Here is a 17,658-nt window from a genome sequence, read left to right as displayed (position 1 = left end):
AAAAAAAAAAAAAAGAATTATAAGAGTAAATACACAAAGCTTAAGACTGGTAGGCACCATTCAAAATGCTTTAGTTTTAGTAACTTTAACATTATATATTGAAAATAAACTAATTATATTTAAAACAATAGATCCTCAATATGGAAAACATGGCAAAGTATTTACCAACCCATTTCCTTGAATGAAGCCCTCAAGTATCTTCCATATCTATTTGACTTTATATTAGGATATGCTTTTCCAGTGAACACAAAAGTATCATTGCTTTCTTTATCAAGGGCTATCTCTTTTTGTATTTCTAAATGGAAGAAGAACATAAGACCATATTTTCAATTTTGTACTACTCAGTCAATTATTTCGATTCAGAAACACTATCCCCAAAATAGGAGCTCTGTTGGTGTAGTGATTAAGGCATTTAGCTGCTAACCAAAAGGTGTAATGATTATGTTTCATATTTATTACAAATTTTAAAAAGATTAAGGAGCTCTGGTGGTGCAATGGTGAAAGCATTTGAATGCTAACCAAAAAGATGGTTATTAAAACCCACCAGGTACTCAGTGGGAGAAAGATGAGGCAGTCTGCTTCTGTAAAGATTTATAGCCTTGGAAACCCTATGGGGCAATTCTACGCTGTCCTATACAGTCACTATGAATCAGAATCGACTCAGTGGCAGTGAGTTTGATTTTAGTTTGGTTCCCAAAATATGTTCTGTGTTAAGAGATCCTGTGAGGATCCTGTGTGTGTGTGTGTGTGTGTGTGTGTGTGTGTGTGTTGGTTCTTTATTGCTGTAAAACAAATTACCACAAATTTAGCACTTCACAACAACATACTTTAATTATGTAACTATTTCTGTCAAGAATCCATACACAGTTTACCTGGATCCACTGCTTCAAAGACTCTCACAGGCTGCAACCCAGGTACCAGCCAGAGTAGAGCTATCATCTGAGGCTTAACTGGGAAAGAATTTGCTTCTAAAATCACATGGTAAAATCTACTTTCTGAAAGATTATTGGGATGTGGGCCTTATTTCTAAATTGCCTGTTGGCTGTGAGCTGCTCTCAGTTCCTTGTTAAGTGGGCCTCTCTTATATGACAATTGCTTTATTAAAGCATTCAAGCTGAGGAGGCAACAGGAGGGTCTGTTAGCAAGCCCGACAATGTAATCTTATGTAATATAGTCATGGAAATTAAAACCCATCACATAGTCTATTGATCAGAACCAAGTCTCAGGCCCCACCAACATCAGATTACACAGCTTATCAGAGTCAAGAATTGTTAGGGCCCATCTTGGAGTATTTCTGCCGCAGGAAGGAAGAAGAAAGGAAGGGAGGAGGAAAGGATGGAAGGAGGGAGGAAAGAAGGGTATTATGTGCAATTGAAGTATGAGAACTGCTGTATGTTACATCACTTTTTAGGAAATTCATAATTCCATTTCACACTTTAAAAGCTCCAAGAAGTCTTCTTAAATTTTATGTAACTAAGTACTTTCCAAACACATATGATCAAAGAACTTTTTTTTTTATCAAAATCTTTTCTTTAGAACAAAGTTTAATAAACATTGCAGTAGAGTAACTTTCTTTTTTCATTCAAAAGTAGGAAATGTGGCCCTGAAATTGGAGGCTTATGGGTTTATTCTTGGAATCCAGTAGTTCTCTATTTGTAAATTTTGGTGAATTTTTTTTTTTTAAATTATGCAGGGCCAGTGGGTTGATTGAATGACCACCTTACAGCCAAGTACTACCATGAGTTTTCATACCTCAGTGGGTGCGCATGTATCTAGGGTCACACTGGAACCAGCTGGTTCAAATGATTCAGTGGTTCAGTGGTGGCAGACTAGCAAGAAATACAGTGGAATAAACTTATGACACAAATAGCATGCTAGCAGTAGATGAAGGCCAAATAGTATCACAGTACACACTGAAGAACAGAGATGTTGTATTAGTTTAAACAGAAAAAAGTTGTGGTAGAATAGAGTCATCACACAAAGAAAAGACTACAAAGAACATGAGCTCAAAAGAACTGGGGCCAGAGGAGTTAATAAAAGATTCATGTTGAAAGTTGCTTTTTAGTTTCAGCCAAATAAGATCAATCATTTCATTCATATTGTTAATTTTAATTTAGTTGGTTTTATGGCTTTGCTTTAATTTAATCTTGTAAATTGGTTTTGGTATTATTGTTGTATAAAACTATAAAAATAAAAAATATAGACATAGTTTTGTGATTGCATATAATGAAGTAATGTTACAGTGAAAGTAATTTGTCAGCCCTGGAGCTCCTTGGGGAACACTTTGCTTTAACAGCCAACCATATATCACTTTAAGATTGAGAAACACTGGCCTAGATATTCTTTTAATGTTCTATTAATCATGGTCTGTTGTGATTCTTTTATCCCAATTGTACTAATAAACAGTTGTGCTGTTCCCTATTTTGACCAGTCCATTTATACAGATAAAGTAGACATCAACTTCTCCTCTAACTGAGGTGGTTTAGACCAAAGTGTTGATGATCATTGCTAGACTGGGGAGAAGAAGGAAGAAGTTGTGCTGTCCCTCCTCCCTTCGTGGTGAACCACTGTTACTGACAAGCATGTGTCAGGTCCCTTGTTCTTGTTGTTAGTTACTGTGAAGTCAGCCCCTGACTCATGGCTACCCCGAGAACAATGGTATCAGACCATTGTGATCCATAGGGCTTTCATTGGCTGATTTTCAGAAGTAGATCACCAGTCCTTTTTTCCTAGGCCATCTTAGTCTGGAAGTGCCACTGAAACCTGCTCAGCATCATAGTAACACACAAGCCTCCACTGACAGAAAGCGTGACAGTTGAGGCTTGAAGAGTAATGGCTAGAACCAAACCATAATCTCCCTCACAGATGGTGAGAACTCTACCACTGAACCACTACTGCTGCCCCCCAGATCCCTTGGGAATATTACAAAGAGTTGAGAAACAGTTTTCCATTCTGTTCCATTTGTATGTTTCAAGACAATTGTTCTCAGTTTCCCTCACCATAAGACCACAGGCTTTGTCTTTAAGTTCTGCTCTCTGAAAAGGAGACCATCACACAACAAAACCACCTAAATTAAAACTAACAATATGAATGAAATGATTGATCTTATTCAGCTAAACTAAAAAGGAACTTTCAACATGAATTTTTTATTAACGCCTCTGGCCCCGGTTCTTTTGAGCGCACATTCTTTGTAGTCCTTTTCTTGTTTGATGACTTTTTTATGAGCAAAATATCTTATTATGTCAATTTTGTAACCTCACCACCTAAAACATGCTCAATAACACCAACTTCCTAAAAGCCTCCATGGGTCTGATTTTATAAAGTTGTGGGTGCTATCTGGGGAGAGAGAAGGTGCCTATAAGAAAACCCTCCTGTGTAAAATAGCAATGTAAAGAATTTGCCTGGAGAGCAGAGAAAAATAAAAATTCCAAAAGCAAGAACATATAAAAGTTAATTGAGGGTGGAAGAAGACTGGGAAAGGAGTTGGACAACTTGAGTGTGACTGGCCTGAAGGTGCTTTTAATACCTTAGTTTCCTGGTAAAGGCATTGCTCCAGGTACCAGTAAAACAGATATATATATCATGCCAGCCAGACATAAACATTCAGTAACTACATATAATAACAAAGGTTTGGACCAAGAACAATGGAGAATGAGTCCAGGTGCTCAGGGAATTCTGGGATGTCTTCTCAGAGGAGGATGCTTTGAGATGCCATCTACTTTGCAGGATCGTCATTGGATTCTAGTGAAAAAATACTTTATTCATCCCAAAATCCTATTCAAAAATATAATATATTATTATAACAACAACAATTAGGATATATGAGGAAACCTGGTAGAAATTTATAATGTATTTGTGTTCTTAAATATTGAGGAACGTGACCCTCTCAGAACTGCACATTGAAAACTGATGGGTGTTCTGTGCTTCCCCCTTGGAGACCAGGTAATAAGGAAGTGAATGTGCTCTGCCCTTTCAGGTGGCCCTCTGCTATATGAGAACATCACATTCGTCTATAACTCAGAGCAGCTGAATGGGACTCAGCGGGTTCTCTTGGATAACGTCCTGTCAGAAGAACAGTGCCGGGAGCTCCACAGTGTGGCCAGCGTGAGGATTGGGAGAGGGAAGGGTGTCCAACTCTGCTGGCATGGCCTGAGTCTGGCAGTGCTTTGGCACTGTACTTTGGTCCTGTTCTCATTGGGAGCTAGGGAATAAGACCCAAAATTTCACTATCTTTAGGACAGGGGCATTGATTATGGAGGCATATCCATAGCCGTTTGGTTGGGAGGTTGACTGTAGGTTTGTTTGTTTGTGTTTTGTTTTTCTGTCCAGGTGAGATCTGGAGTAGCCAGTAGTTTAATTCCTGAAACAATAGCCAGATGACATGTGACCTGTCTATTCCATAATGGCACTGGGAAAATCCAGTTAAATTATAAATGCCCTGAGAAACAGAAAAAGCCACAAAAACATACATAACAGTATTTTCAATCAATAATTAACCAATATATTAGTCATTTTCTTGCTGTGTATTTCAACAAAAAAAGTGGCTGTATGTTATACAGAAAATGCATAGTGAAGTTTAAATAAAGATATCTCTTTTCATTGGGAAAATTAATTGTACCAGGAACCTGTAATCCTCTGGGCAAGGTTCTGAGTATTGACTTTGGTTCTCAGCCTTCTGGCAGCAGAGGCACAAAGGGAGACCTGAGGAATCCGTAGTTATAATTGGTAACACATCTTCTTGCATTTTTTTCCCCCCAGGGAATCATGCTTGTTGGAGATGGATACAGAGGAAAAACTTCACCCCATACTCCCAATGAAAAATTTGAAGGTGCAACTGTCCTGAAAGCACTCAAGGTAAAGTCTTAAGTTCTTTCAGGTTTGGGCTTCTAAGTGTGAACCTTCTGTGAATGACAGATGCAGGGAAGAAGAGAGTTTAGAGTATACACCAACAAGAACAATTAAAGGGTGCAAGTATAAAATAGCACCTTCATTGTTCTTAATCATTTATCCATTCCTCATGAATTCATCCATTTACCAAATGTTACATTTCCTAACTTTGCTCCTGATAAATAAGATGTAACCACTGTCCTCAAAGAGCTGATGTGAATAGTGAATAGTGAATAGTAAAAACATACCCAAACAAGTAATTATCCTTTGCTGCAAGATTTGTTGGTGGAGGGGAATGAAGAATGTCTATGAAAGAAGAAAGTGAGAGTGTTTTTCTTTCTTTGTGTGGTTGGGCGAGAACTTATTCTAATGACTTACTGTCCTCACCAAAATCCACACGTGTGTAGTGGTATTTCTACTAGTCAGTGCACACGTGGCCAAAATATATTGGCTTAATGAAACCTAGGGTCTGTTTAGGAGCTCTGGTGGCACTGTGCTTAAAGCATTGGGCTGCTAACCAAACGGTCAGCAGTTTGAACCCACCAGCTGCTCAGTGGGAGAAAGATGAAGCAGTCTGCTTCCATAAGGTTTACTGCCTTGGAAACCCTATCGGACTGTTCTACTCTGTCCTAAAGGGTCACTCTGAGTAGGAATCAGCTTGAGGGTGGGGGTTTGGTTGGTTTACTGTCTGTATTCTCAAGCCCTCCAATCAACCTCGTGGTTTCTAATACTGTTCTTTGTCTTCAGTTTGGTTATGAAGGCCGAGTCCCTTTGAAGAGTGCCCGTCTGTTTTATGACATCAGCGAGAAGGCTCGAAAGATTGTAGAATCCTATTTCATGCTGAACTCAACCCTGTATTTCTCCTATACACACATGGTTTGCCGAACAGCCCTGTCTGGTGAGATTCCTGTGTCCAACCTTGTTCCCTTCTCCCCACAGTGCAATTGGAAAGAAGCAATGCAAAGCAAAGGTCCATTGCATTTTAGACTAAGAATTTAGAAGAGTGCTAATGTTCTAAAAGGAGCTCTGGTGGTGTAGTGGATAAGGGACTTGACGGCTAACTGGAATGTCAGTGGTTCAAACCCGCCAGCTGCTCTGTGGAAGGAAGACTGGGCGATCTACTTCCACAGAGATTTACAGCCTTGGAAACCCAATGGGGGTTGCTGTGAGTCGGAAACGACTCAATGGCAGTGAGTTTGGTTTGGTTTTAATGTTCTGAAACAATTGAAGCTTGCTAACCCTTACTCTTCCCTTCCTTCATTTTCTCCTTTTTGGTCACTTGACATTCCAGAAGACCCTCACTTAGCCTATTTGGTTTTTTAACATCACTTCTACTGGCCTGTCATAAGGAAAACCTTTCCTTCACTAGGCTTCTCTTTTTGGAGAACCAGAAACCTGGAAACCAGTCACCATAATGTCTACAAGCATTGAATGAGGAACCATAGGAATGAAAGTAATGTTGAGAGAAATGTTCTTAAAAAGACAAAGACCTCGTCCTCACTCCCTACTTGTCATGTTTCTTCTACACATGCTCTCTTTTAGTTCCTGCTGAGCAGGAGGGGAGAGTAATGTCTTTTACACTTGAGAAGTTTCAGTTAAACCAATATAATTTTTCTTTAACATTTTCATTGTATTCTCATCTTTTTGCTGTACACCACCAGAACTCACCATCTTTTTGCTGCTATACTTGAAATGTTATTCTTGCTTGTTAGGTGCCATCGAGTTGTCTTCTACTCATAGCGACCCCATGCACAGCAGAATGAAGCAACAACAATGACAACATAACACATGAAATAAAGCCCATGAAATACATAGAATTTATATATGCATATTTATATCAGAGCACTTGTAGATTCAGAGAGACAAGCATGACCTGCTGAAAGTTTCACATCAAGTCCAGAGTCTTGGACTGCCTAGACAGTGTCCTTTCATCGATTCTGCCCTGCCTTCTGTCTTCCCAAATTTTCCGGCAACACCAGGGATGGAAGAAGACAGACAGATTGTCAGCTTTGCTGTTGGAGGTTACTATACTCTGTCACTCATCTTTCCCTGTTCCATTTTCTGGCAGGTCAGCAAGAGAGAAGAAATGACCTCAGTCACCCCATTCATGCTGACAACTGCCTGCTAGACCCAGAGGCCAACGAATGCTGGAAGGAGCCTCCAGCTTACACATTCCGGGATTATAGGTACTGCCAGCACCTGCTTTGAAACCGAGCTTTTGTCTCAAGGTCATCAAAAAACGATAGACTCCAAAAAGCTGCTGAGTGGCTTCCCATCATACTCATCTCTGTGAATCTGAGATTCTCAGATCACCTTTGGAAGCGGCTAGCCCCACTGAAAATATTATCATCTCATATTTTTATCTTAAAAATCCATGCACATTTTGCATCCTATTGCACAGTGTACATTTTTGTTTTAATACGAAAAGTAAAGTTTATGTGTTGTTCTTTTTCCCTTTAACACCTCTTTCCTTTCATTGAAATCTATCTCTTGTGTGTGCATATCTCAGTCGGAGAGCACAAGAGTGTTATGTCTCGACCCTCAGAGGGACTTTCTTACCTCATTCATCCCTCATCCACATGTGTGAACACATATGTCTGAATTTTATAAATAAAGAACTGGAAAATCAGAAGGAAAAATATTTTTCTTTCATTCAAACAGATAGTTTAGTCTATAAAGAAAAGAGTCAGTATGTATACAAATCACATAATAATTTATTAATTATTATTACACTGTTCTGTCTATAATGTCATTTACTGAATGCCTCTTATCTGCCAGGGTAGGCTAGCTCAAAAGGAGCTCTCCAAATAGGGGAAAAAATATTATTTAGAGTTACTAGTAGAAAAGGGAAAAAAGTGAGGTGTAAGTAGTATGGGCAAGTTCAAAGAGCTAGGTTAAATTTGATTACGTTTTCCTTGGAGGAGCAGAAATGTGGGATGCATTGAAATACAGTTAAATTTTTTACAAAGGTAGAATAAATGCATTCTCCAGGAGAATCATCCAAAGTGTATCTGTTATTACATGAAGGGTTATGAGGGTCAATTGGTTCAATGTAGTTCTAAAGAAATGTGTTGTTTGGCCTGGCCAGCTTATCACCCGCCTTCAGTATTTTAGGCTGCTGCTGTTGTTGTAAGCATAGAATAATAAGAATGGCTATCAGTTATTCAGTTGCTCACAGAACTATGCATTTTATGGGCCATGTATCATTTAATCCTCAAACACTCTTATAAAGAAAGGTTTTTGTCCTCATCTTGCAGAGGAAGAAAATGAGGCTTAGAGAGATTAAATAAATTAGCCGAGTCTACATAACTAGTAAGTAATAAACTAGGATTTGAACCCTAGTGGGTTTTGGAGCCTTGGTGACACACTGGTTAAAGTGTTAGGCTGCTAACTAAAAGGTCAGCCGTTTGAACCCAACAGCCAGTCTGTGCAGGAGAAAGTAGAGGCTGTCTGCTTTTGTAAAGACTTGCAGCGTTGGAAAGCCTATGGGGCGTTTCTGTTCTGTACTATAGAGTTGCTATGAGTCGGAATTGACTCAATGGCAGTAAATTTTGGTTTGGGCTTTGGAGAAGGAACTCTGGTGATGCAGTGGTTAAGTGCTCAGCTACCAACTAAAATTTGATGGTTCTAACCCACCAGCCATTCCATAGGCAAAAGATTTGGCAGTCTGCTTCCATAAAAATTACAGCCTTAGAAACGCAATGAGGCATTTATACTCTATCCTATAGAGTTGTTATGAGATGTAATCAACTTGATGGCAGCAGGTCTTTATTTGGAGGGGTGCACGAGATTTGGAGACTGTCTAGGCTTAAATCTAGCTTAAAACTCTAGGCAAGTTACTAAACATCTATGTCCTTTATTGTACAAAGTGCCTGCCCCCTGGGAAGTGCTCAATATATGTTAGTTGTTGTTGTTACTATTATTAGTAGTAGTTGTTACTACTTTATACCACCTCCAGATAATCAGTATGGCATTAATTACCTCTGTATTTGCCTTTACTCCACTACACCTCTCCCAGTCATTATCACAGTGTCTGGCATACAGTAAGTGCTTATGAATGGCTTGCTGATGTAAAGAGACAGAGACATGGCTAAGATATTTCTGCCTTCTACTCTTTCATCAATTAGTCTTCCATATAATCGGTCCAGTTTCACTTTTCACGCTCAGACCCAACAGAGTCCTCGGTTCTGACCAGTGAGTGGCTAGTTGGAAAAACTGTAATGGAAATTGCCTCCAGAATGTGACCACACTAGAAATTTCCAATCTCTCTTCCTAGTGCTCTCTTGTATATGAATGACGACTTTGAAGGAGGAGAATTCATATTCACTGAGATGGATGCTAAGACTGTGACTGTAAGTACACCTGTTTGTTTCAATCTACTTGTCATATTTTCATTTCAGTTTTATCATGTCCCAAGAATTCACAGACTGCAAATACTTTTGAACTGGACGGTCAGTGGTTCAAACCCACCAGCTGCTCTGCAGAAGGAAGACAGGACAATCTGCTTCCGTAAAGAATTAAATAGCCTTGGAAACCCAGCAGGGTTTGCTATGAGTCAGAAATGACTTGATGACAGTGAGCTCAGTTCATATGTGATAAAAAGGAACACTGGTGGCTCAGTGGGTGAGGCCTTTGGCTGTTAACCAGAAGGCTGGCACTTCAAACCCACCAGCTGCTCCACAGAAGGAAGATAAGGCAATCTACTTTTATAAAGATTTACAGCCTTGGAAGCCCTATGGGAGTTTCTATGAGTCAGAATGGACTGACTCATATAGAGTCATATGAATGAAGGTGGGTTTGGATTGGTGGTTCAAAGCCACCAGCCACTCCGCGGAAGGAAGACTGGACAATCTACTTCTGTAAAGATTTACTGCCTCAGAAACCCAAAGGGGGTCGCTGTGAGTCAGAATTGACTCAATGGCAATGAGTTGATACGTGATAAATCTTAAAAGCCATTTTCATAACTTGTTCTGAGTTTTAGGACTTTCCACACATATGTTGCACTCTTTTCTCAGTAGTGAAGCAGCACATATCATCCCTGACATACCACCAGGATCTCAGAAGATGACATAAAAACTGTTTCTGGGTTTCAAGGTGAATCCTATGAGCATTCTCACTAAACTTTTTTCAGAAACATTGTGATAATTGAAAAAAATTAATTCATACAGCTTAATGAGTAAAATACTAAGAAGGCACACTTTTTTATAAATATAAACTCACTGCCATCGAGTTGGATCTGACTCATAGCAACCCTTCCTCAGGTTTCCGAGGCAGTATCACTACAAAAGTAGATTTCCCAGCCTTCCTTCCGAGGAGTGGCTGGTGGGTTTGAACTGCCAGCTTCTGGTTAGCAGTCAAATGCTTTAGGCACTACGCCACCACACTTTTTTGTAAATAGCTTAAATATTAACATGGGAATACTGTGATACATCATGATCTGGGAAATTAAACAGAAATTGATGTACTGGGTGGGAGTTTAAAATCCCTATACAAGATTCTGACTTCCTGAATAGTCTGTACGCAGACAGCATTTGATTTGTGAGCTCTGCTAGCACTGCAAATAAGATAACAAATATGCTAACTTCTCACACAGTATCAGGTTGGTGAGAAGATTTCTTTGCTTCTACTCCCTCTAGTGGCCAACATTGGAAATGCTCAATATTTGAAGGCACCCAAAACCCACTGTCATTGAGTTGATTCCAGCTTACAGAGACCATATTGGACAAAGTAGAACTGCCCCATAGAGTTTCCAAGGATGTAATCTTTCTAGAATCATACTGACAAATCTTTATTCTGAGGAGCAGCTGGTAGGTTTGAATCGCCGACATTTGGCTAGCAGCTTTTTGGTGGACAACTTTAACAACTGTGCCACCAGAGCTTCTGACTGGCTCACTAAAGATTGTTATTCCTCCATGTACCTGATCTCTAGCAGGTATTGCTCCTTATGAATAAGATTATCCCTAGATACCTTTGAAAACTCACAGGTCTGTAACCAATTCCTAACTCAATGTGCTTCAGGCAGTGGAAAATTTCTTCTTTAAAACTTTTCCAGAGTTCTTCATGTTTAAAAATGATTTCAATTATTAAATTTTCATCAGAAGAAATACATTAAATTGTCCAAAAACCTGTTATTTAACACTTAATATGTTGAAAGATATTGTTAAAAAAGCATAAATGCATCAGAGCAATGGCAACTATATGTGGTTGAGTTCTGACCAGCATCAGGGAATGAGCAGCCTAGAAAACTTGAAATTCCAGATCCTAAGGCCACATACTAGTACCACGGATTGCTGAAAGATCTAACAAATCTGTCCTGGAGGAAGTACAGCCAGAAAGCTCCTTGGAAGCAAGAATGGTCAGACTTCATCTTACCTACTTTGGTCATGTTGTCAGAAGGGACCATTCCCTGGAGAAGGATGTCATGCTTGGTAAAGTGGGAGGTCAACAAAAGAGGGGAAGGCCCTCAACAAGATGGATTGAAACAGTGGCTGTGATCATGGTCTCAAATATAGCAAGGATTGTGGAGCTAGTGTGGGACCAGGCAGTGTTTCGTTTTGCTGTGCTTAGGGTTGCTGTGAGTCGGAGACGACTCGACAGCACTTAACAACAACAGCAACAAGGCCACATACTAGGAAGGCTTTCTTGTCTTATTTCATAATCCCTCAAGGAATTTCTAGGTGGCTGTCTTAGGTTGGGTTCCCCAGAGAAGCAAAACCACTGAAGCTGAGAGAGAGAGAGAGAGAGAGAGAGAAATCTTATCTTAAAGAAATGGCTCACGCAGTTATAGAGGCTGGCAAGTCCCAAGTGCATGGGTCAGATGTCAACCTGAAGGCTTCTCCTGACTCATATAGCTATAGGGGCTGATGAACTTAAGATCAGCAGGCAGTACAACAGACTGCTGATTTTGGAGGCCAGTGAATCCAAGATCAGTGGGTAAGATGGCAGGCTGATGGCTCACAGGTTGAGAATGCAACAGTTCTAAGATAAGGAGGCAATACAGCAGGCCACTGATTCAGGCCAAGAACCAGAGGTCAGATAATGATGAGCCATATGCAGGATCCAGATCAAGCAAAAAGCCTGAGAGCTTTGCCAGGACATGCATATATGTTGGAAGCAGCCACACCTCTGAGGAACATCCTTTCAACTGATTGGCTGTTCATAGCAGATTTCATCATGGAGGCAGTTACATTATAACCACTAACCCAAGGAGAATCATGGCCCAGCCAAGTTGTCATGCAACCTTAAGTGTCACAATGGCACAAATGGTTAAGTGCTCAGCTATTAGCTGTAAGCTTGGTAGTTTGAGTCTGCCCAGAGGAAACTGAGAAGACTAGGCCTGGTGGTCTGCTTTTGAAAGGTGATAACCTTGAAAACCCTATGTTGCACATTTCTCCTCTACATACATGGGGTCACCATGAGTGGTAACATATGAAAATGCACCAACATATTCTTTTTCCAAACAACAACAAAAAAATAAGATTGATACCAAGGGCACCTGTAACTAGTGACACTCAAGATTTGTTTTAAAAACAATCATCTTGGTGGGGGACATCTATCTAGGTCAATTGGCATAACATAGTCCACAAAGACAATGTTCTGCATCCTACTTTGGTGAGTCATGACTGGGGTTCTTAAAAGATCACAGTAGAAGATCCTGGATAGAGTGGGAGAAAAATGTGGAACAAAACTCAAAATAATAAAAAAGACTAGACTTACTAGAATGTTAGAGACCTGTGGAACCCTTGAAACTATGACCTTTGGACAACCTGCAAGCCTGGAACTCATCCTCAATTTTCATTTGGCTCAACTTTCAGTCAAGCATTAGACAGGCCTATAAAGTGAACGATAACACCAGGGAGGTATGCACTCTTTAGAACAGTCGACCATATAAGAGCAAAAGGGCGATGTTTGCCGAAAAACAAAGTTCAGAAGACAGGAAGGGAAGGAAAGAAGGATAAATGAAATGGGCAACCCAGGGAGGAAGTGGAAAGAGTGCTGCTACATCGGGGGTATTGCAACTAATGTCATGAAACAAAATGTGTATAAATTGCTGATTAGGAAACTAATTTGTTCTGTAAATGTTCACCCCAATCATAATATAAAGTTCCAAAAAAAAGAAAATAAATGTCACCTTGGTAAAGCTGCTTGTTTTTATTCTCTAAACCCCCCAGCCGCTCCTCAGAAGGAAGGCTGGACAATCTACTTCTGTAGCGATACCACCTCGGAAACCCAAGGAGGGGTCACTATGAGTCAGATCTGACTTGATGGCACATAACAACAACAGTGTTGCTCTAATGGAAAATACCACAAATGGGTGGCTTTAACAAACAGGGATTTATTCTCTTACATTTTAGGAGGCTGGAAGTCCAAGTTCAAAATACCAAGCCGTAGGGGCTGTGTTAAAGCTCTTTGACCTTGGGCTTGGGCTCTGCCTCTTGCTGCCAGCCCACTGAAGCTGGAGGCTTTTCTTAACTCAGGCAGCTGTTGACTGCTGAGGCTGGCAAACCCAATGTCGATGAGTAAAAAGGCACAGTTCCAAGATTATCAAACAACACAGCAGTCCATTAGTTTAAGTCCAGAAAAAATCCCAAAATTGGCAGGGAATGGCAGGCTGCTGAATGAAGACTTGGCTATGTTCTTGATAGGGTCCAAGCATGCCAAAAAGCTGTGACCTTTCTCCAAACTTCTCCTTATATACTGGAAGCTTATCACATCCCTAAGGCAGCTACTCAGCTGCTCCAGTAGATTCCACCATGGAGATGATTACCAATCTCACCATGGGGAAGAACGACATCCACCTGCTCAGCCACTCAAAACCAGGCCCAGCCACGTTGACAGATAACCTTCCCTACCACACTGCTAAAGAAAAGCAGTTCTGTCTAGCAAAGAAAATCACTCTCAATTATTGTGAATAGGAGAACAATCAGAAAATGACCGTTCTTCTCCTAATTACTTACATACACTACTTTCCCCACCCAGCTCATCCCACACACACATCCCTGGGTCTCAGATTTTTTTACTTCTCTCCCTACCCTCACCTTTCCATGTATAGTTCACACATTCTGGGAATACATGCTGTTTTATTATGAAGCATCAAGGGACTTCAGGAAATTTTCCAAAATTTCCAATGAAAAACATAGTAATCTCATTTGTATCCTGATGGAGACCAAAGATTTTTCTAATCAGCATGTATCAGCTCAGGTCAATTCAGAAAATAGCTAGTTAAATCAACCCATCTTATCAAATAGAAAAATGACTGGTACCAATCTTTTGTTTTTATTTTACTTTTTCAAGCACTATTTGGAGTGAGTAAGGTTTCCTAAGGAGGGAAAATGAACTCTATTCATATCAGACACTAAATGTTGTCTGTAAATATAAAAGGAAGGTCCCTACATTCAGTTGCTTAAGGTCACTCAATTTAGAGAGCCTACTCTTTGGGAGCTCTGGTAGCACAGTGGCTAAGACACTTGCCTGCTGGCCAGATGGCTGGTGGTTCAAACCCACCAGCCACTCCTCGGAAGGAAGGTTGGGCAATCCTACTTCCGTAGTGATATTGCCTCGGAAACCCAAGGAGGGGTCGCTATGAGTCGGGCTTGACTTGACGGCACATAACAACAACAACAACAACAACTCTTTGGTCTAATACCCTGGCTTAGTGGCCTTGGCATTACTTTCTTTCCCTTCACTGCACTTTTACCTAAACGTTAGCAAGCAACTCCATCTCAGTGATCACAAGCTTGAAAATATGATGTCAATCTTCCTAGAGCCCCTGGTGGCCCTGGAATGGGCCAGCTCAAAGGGCAGTGTGTTCTCATCACAGGAGGCATTAAAGCAGTGGCTGAGTTAGCACTCAACAGGAATATCATGATGGAAATTAAAGTATCATATGCAATTAAACTTGATTTTTAAATGTCATTGTATTGTGCAAAATGCATGAACCACAAATGCACAACAAAGGATTAAGAATATCTCTTGAAATCTAGGTGTTCCAGTGATCTGCTTTTGTCATTCAACAAATATTAAATGTGCATTTACTATATGCCAAAATCTGTGCTAGTGTTAAAGCAGAGAAATGATTTCTGTTTTCAAAGACAGTTTTGCCTTCATAGAACTTGTAGTTTATCAAAATAGCACTTGTGGAGTAATTACTTTGTGCTGTGGACTGTGCACAGAATTTTATCTGAGCTCTTTTGTTTTACACCTGCGGAAAGAAACAATGGAGAATCTCAGTATCATCAGTCAGAACGAGGCCAGGGGCCTGCTATGGAACAGACCAGCAATGCCTCATAAGCAAGTTTAAGTTGAAGCTGAAGAAATTTTTTTTTTTTTTTTAAAGTCCAGGAGAGCCAATATACTACCTTGAGTATATCCCACCTGAATTTAGAGACCACCTGAAGAATATATTTGCCCATTGAATACCAATAACTGAAGATCAGTTGAGTTGTGGGAAGACATCAAGGATATCATGCACGAAGAAAACAAAAGGTCATAAAAAAGACAGGAAAGAAAGAAAAGGCCAAAAATCGTTGCCAGAAGACACTCTTGAAAAGAGAGTAGCTAAAGGAAATGGAAGAAATGATGATGTAAAGAGCTGGACAGAAATTTCAAAGGGCAACCCAAGAAGACAAAGTAAAATATTATAACAAAATGTACAAAGAACTGGAGTAAGAAACACAAAAGGGAAGAACTTGGCATTTCTCAGGCTGAAAAAAACTGAAAAAAAAAATTAAGCCTTGAGTTCAATATTGAAGGATTCTATGGTAGCATAGTACCTAAGGCACTTGACTACTAACCATAAGACTGGTGGTTCAAACCCACCAGCCACTCCTTGGAAGGAAGGTTAGTCAATCTACTTCTGTAGTGATATTGCCTTGAAATCCCAAGGAGGAGTTGCTATGAGTCAGGTCTGACTCCACAGAACATAACAACAACAACAACAACATGGGCAAAATATTGCAGGAAGCATGGAACGTGATCGTAATGCACTGTCACTGTACAAAAAATAATTGCTTGGGGTTATGGTAAGATGGCAGGATAGGCAGAAAGACTGCACAGACCCTCTTCAACAAAGAAAAGGGGAACCAATTAACACAGATACAGAAGATAATCCTGGATGCCTGAGCTTTGAAGGGAAAGATATAGAAGTGGACTAAACCCCAACTAGCAGAAGAATTTGCATGAAAATACCAAAAAAGGACACATACAGACCAGATGGCACAGACAGACTGGATATTGCCAAGTGGTGGTAGGACCTCAGAATTAACCTAAAAATCATCCCTGCTAGCCAGGGACTGTGGGGAGGACTGCTCTGGTGGCTGATGAATAAAAGTGGAAGCAGCGAAGAGGAAGATGGACTGAGCTGTGGACTTTTGCCTGTCTGGAGGGTGCAGCCATTTTGAATGTTTACAAGCAGTTTGACCATTTTGGATATTTAAAGCAACAGTGTTCTCCCAGATTCCAGGGGCTTAAATAAGAACAGGCTCCACTTGACGGGAACCACAAGGACATTCCAGAAGCGGATGAATGGAAAGGTATGACATTCCCCATACCCTCTTGGTGAATGGAGGTGCAGCCATCCCTTACTCCCACCCACCTTCTAGGCTGGCAGGAATCCCATCCTAGTCTGTGTGCTCAGAAGGAGCCTGGGTGCCCTGCCCTGCCCTGACCCAATTTTTTTTTTTTTTTAAGTTTGTTTGTTTTTGCCTGTTTTAAAACTACTATTAGTATTATTACTTTTGTCTCTTTTTCTTTCTTTTTTTTTTTACTATTTTTTATTCTTCCCTTCCCAGGTTCTAGTTTTCAGCTTTTTTTTCTTTTCCCTGTACCTGGTTTCGACTTTTTCTTTTCATTCTTGTGGTTAACCTTGTTCCTTGTTTTTCTTTTTTACACTTTTCCCATTTTTTTCTTCATCATTCTCCTTCTGTACCTTTTTTCTCTTATTGCCCTCTCCCCAGATATTGTGGTGTGTTTTTTTGTTTGTTTGTTTGTTTGTTTTTGTTTTTTCCCCTTTTCTCTTTTTTTAGTTACTGTTCCTGTATGATTATATGGTGTGTTTTCGTTCATTTGCTTTTACTTTTTTGATGGTTATTCAGTTGTTATTTTTGTCTGACTGAGTGGGAGACAGCAACAGTCCCCATATGACACAACTACACCCCCACCTCCTGTAGCTTCACTTATGAGTGAGAGTCACCAACTCCTTCTCCACCAATGGGCCAATGATGAACAACCACCAAGAAGAGCCTGACTCACCATTAGCTGCTCTTCACAAACAGTTAACAGAGATCTAAATACAACAATGTCAGAATGTCTCAGAGACAACAGACCATCATAGTCCACAAAAAGAAGCAAGATAAAGTGGTAGAAAAAAGGGAGCAGGATACAGACCCAGAATGCATCCCTGAGGAAGAAGCAGCATTGGAACTCCCTGATAAGGAATTCAAAAAATTTTTATTTTGGCATCTTCAATAGATTAAGAGACAGATCAAGGAAAACACAGACAAAAATCCTAGAAGATATTTGGAAGAAAATATAAGAACAAAATGACAAAATAAATGAAAAAAATAGAAATGATTCAAAATCTATAGATAGAAATCCAGAAGATTAATACTAAATTGTCAGAAATAGATAGCATGTTGAAAGGGCAAAGGAGTAGAATTAATGCAATGGAGGACAGAATTAATGAGATTGAAGACAAATAACTGAACACTTTTTTGGAAAGGGATCAGTCAGAAAAAAGATCAAAACAGAATGAAGAAAGCCTAAGGTTCATGT

General features: G+C 40.0%; 1 protein-coding gene across 1 annotated transcript in view; it reads left to right on the top strand.

The window, feature by feature from the left end:
• The window catches only part of P3H2 (prolyl 3-hydroxylase 2), a 256,762-nt gene that overhangs the window by 223,278 nt on the left and 15,826 nt on the right, over nucleotides 1-17,658 (top strand). Inside the window, exons 9-13 of the mRNA XM_007936013.2 lie at nucleotides 3,977-4,104; nucleotides 4,759-4,854; nucleotides 5,635-5,785; nucleotides 6,956-7,073; nucleotides 9,164-9,239. Coding sequence (XP_007934204.1) covers nucleotides 3,977-4,104; nucleotides 4,759-4,854; nucleotides 5,635-5,785; nucleotides 6,956-7,073; nucleotides 9,164-9,239 — 569 coding nt within the window. The remainder of the gene's footprint in view (nucleotides 1-3,976; nucleotides 4,105-4,758; nucleotides 4,855-5,634; nucleotides 5,786-6,955; nucleotides 7,074-9,163; nucleotides 9,240-17,658) is intronic.

The sequence above is a fragment of the Orycteropus afer genome, unplaced genomic scaffold (assembly GCF_000298275.1).
Source record: "Orycteropus afer afer isolate SDZICR_OR568_19922 unplaced genomic scaffold, OryAfe1.0 scaffold00032, whole genome shotgun sequence".
NCBI classification, from domain to species: Eukaryota; Metazoa; Chordata; class Mammalia; order Tubulidentata; family Orycteropodidae; genus Orycteropus; species Orycteropus afer.
The sequence above is the reverse complement of the archived record's forward strand: the minus strand, read 5'-3'. Positions and strand labels throughout refer to the sequence as shown.